We start from the raw sequence: 2,622 nt of genomic DNA on the forward strand, positions 1-2,622 counted from the left end.
CTTGAGCCTGGGAGTTGGAGGTTGCTATGAGCTGTGATGCCATATCACTCTACCCAGGGTGACAGCTTGAAGTTCTGTCGCAAAAAAAAAAAAAAAATTAAAAAAAAAAGCTGATGAAATGTCCTCAGTTCTCACTGCCTTGCCTGTGCTCCCCTAGAAAGAATTCTTTATGAGGACCTTGACAGCACCTGTGAAGGACCCTGCAGGGTTCGTAGGCCACCCCACAGCCCTTCCTGAATACCAGGGTGACTCAGGGCACCTGTGTCTTCCAAGAAGCCCTGTTGTCTGGGTCTGATTTCTTCTACCTTCCCATTGCCTGGATCCAGTCACAGCCACAAAATATTATTGTATGCCCAGCCTGGGGCAGGGACCTCCCCTTCCCCAGGGACACAAATCCCCCAAGTGCTGCCTCCTGCGTACTTTCTACTCTACTGATGCTGGGGAGGGGGTGGTTTTCCATTATTGTAATGGATCAGCCTGGTACAGACTCCCTTTATCTTTGGCAATCTTCCTGGTTCTTGATGACATTTTGAAAATATTTGTGGAGTTAGCAGGTTCACTTGGCAGACAAATTCATGGTTTTTTTTTCAATATCACCTCATTCCAGAAACACTTGAAGGAAGCTGACATTCACACCGTAACACAGCTGTGTACCTGGATGCTCAGGTCAGGGAAGGCTATGGGAGTGCATGGATTTCTTGTAACTTGCCCAGTGTGAAATCTTGGGCAGCCCCAGTAAGGGGTTTGGGAGGTAGCTGGCAGCACAGATTCTGAGGTCCCCTGGCCTGGCCTGACTCCTGTCACACTACTTAACCAGCTGTGACTCCTTGGAGCAAGTGAGTTCCCCCTTCTGAGTCTCCATTTCCTCATCTGTCCTCTAACCATGTGCAGGTCATGTGAGTAAGCAGGTATGAAAGGCTGACCCCCTGCCTGGTGTCACCCAGCACCCTGTGTACTGAATAAAATAAGAGTTCAGCTTCCACCTATAGTTCAACTTGGGGCCATTTTCTGAGAGGCGCTAATAGTCTGGGTGAGACCCCAAATCAAAGGGTTTGGGCTTAGATGCTGACTCATGCAATTCAACTGCCAGGAGCTTGGAGGCAGAGTCTTCCACTGAGTTGGGGTTTCTTATCTGATTCTACTGTGATTTAGGGGTACACAGCCTCAGTTCTAGGCAATTGGAGCACCTCACCTTGGGGCACAGGCTCTTCCTTGAAGATGTGACTTCCCTGGCCACTGCCTCTTTGCAGCGTATCTCCAGTCCTGTCTCCCTGGTGCCCAGGGCAGACTCCATGGGCCCTCGTAGCTGCCATTCAGCACTAGCTCTTTCTCTGAGTGGTCACCACAGAGTGGCTACAGTGTGGGCACTAGTATCTGTCTTCCCAGCTGACTACCAGCCCTCTACTGTGGCATCTTGCCCAGAGCTGGCTGGCGCTGGGTTTTGTAGGTGTCTGTCTGAATGAGTAAGTGGCTTGGCTGGTTGTAAGCCTTCTGGTGTTCCGATGGAGACTTTGGGGATGTGCTGAGGGGGTAGGTGAGTGGACAGCTCTGTCCATTGGGGTTCTGGTGACACCACAGCATAGTTTAACTCACTCTCTTCTCTTGCAGAGCTGACAACAATGGTGCCACCATCAGAAGCCCAGGTATTTTTTAAAGCAATTTCAAAGATTAATTGATAAATACTAAAACTTACCTATATATTACAATGTAAATTATAAAGCATATAGAGTAATATAATTGTTTTGGTGAGGCATGGCACAGATGAAGCACTCAAAGGGCTTAATTGAAGGGTTTGATGAAGAAACTTCAGAGAAGGCAGATAGGATGTGAGGCCCTCCAGGTGTTGAATACCTCATGACCCCCTGTGGGAGCCATTCCCACTCTGGGCAGTGGAGAAGAAAGGGGCAGTGATGCTGTCCACTGTGTCTCCAGCACTGGCTGGAAATGATGTCTGCAGGGTTGTTCCCCAGTACACAGAGCTTGGGGTAGGGGAGGAAACTGAGCTCAATGACCCAATGTCCAGATAACCCCGCCTCCAAATTTTCTCTTCACAAGGCATCTTCCAGAGCCCCCACTTCTTCCTCACCTGTCCTAAGGTAATCTGTTGAATTTCATAATTCATCATTCTACTGCCTTTTTAAAAAATAGCTTCATCATAATACTTATTTATATATTAAACATAGTGGCATACCAAGGGCAGGCATGCGCCCCAAAAAAAGAGGGTGTGCAGTCGGTTGTTGAGGGTTTAAAACAACAAAACAATCCAAACTCTGTGTACCACCCACCCTGAAGACTTTCCAAGGAGTCTTGTTACTCATCTTTAAAATATTTACTAATATCTTTGTATGGACTATTGGCCCATGAATTCACCTAATTGTGAATAAGAACAAGCAAATCTTGATTCTCACTGCTTGGTTTCATGGGAGCCTGCACAAATCCTAGTCACAGGCAGGTGTCAGGTCTGGGCTTGATCTGTTCCTGCTGGGTGGGCAGGATAGGGTGGGGGTGGGGTCCTAAGACTAGTTTGTTGCCTGGAATTTATTTCCTTCCTTCCTTCCTTTCCTTCTTTTCTCCCTTTCCTTTCTTTCCTTTCCTTCCTTCCTTCTTTTCTTTTTTTTTTTT

General features: G+C 47.5%; 1 protein-coding gene across 1 annotated transcript in view; it reads left to right on the forward strand.

Moving 5' to 3' along the window:
- Window positions 1–1,608: 1,608 nt before the first annotated feature.
- SPIRE2 (spire type actin nucleation factor 2) overlaps window positions 1,609–2,622 on the forward strand; it is a 17,807-nt gene continuing 16,793 nt past the window's right edge. Inside the window, exon 1 of the mRNA XM_023507502.1 lies at window positions 1,609–1,643. Within this exon, the coding sequence (XP_023363270.1) occupies window positions 1,620–1,643 (24 nt within the window). The 5' untranslated portion in view covers window positions 1,609–1,619. The remainder of the gene's footprint in view (window positions 1,644–2,622) is intronic.

This window comes from Otolemur garnettii, unplaced genomic scaffold (assembly GCF_000181295.1).
Source record: "Otolemur garnettii isolate 467f Iridium unplaced genomic scaffold, OtoGar3 scaffold00185, whole genome shotgun sequence".
Lineage (NCBI taxonomy): Eukaryota > Metazoa > Chordata > Mammalia > Primates > Galagidae > Otolemur > Otolemur garnettii.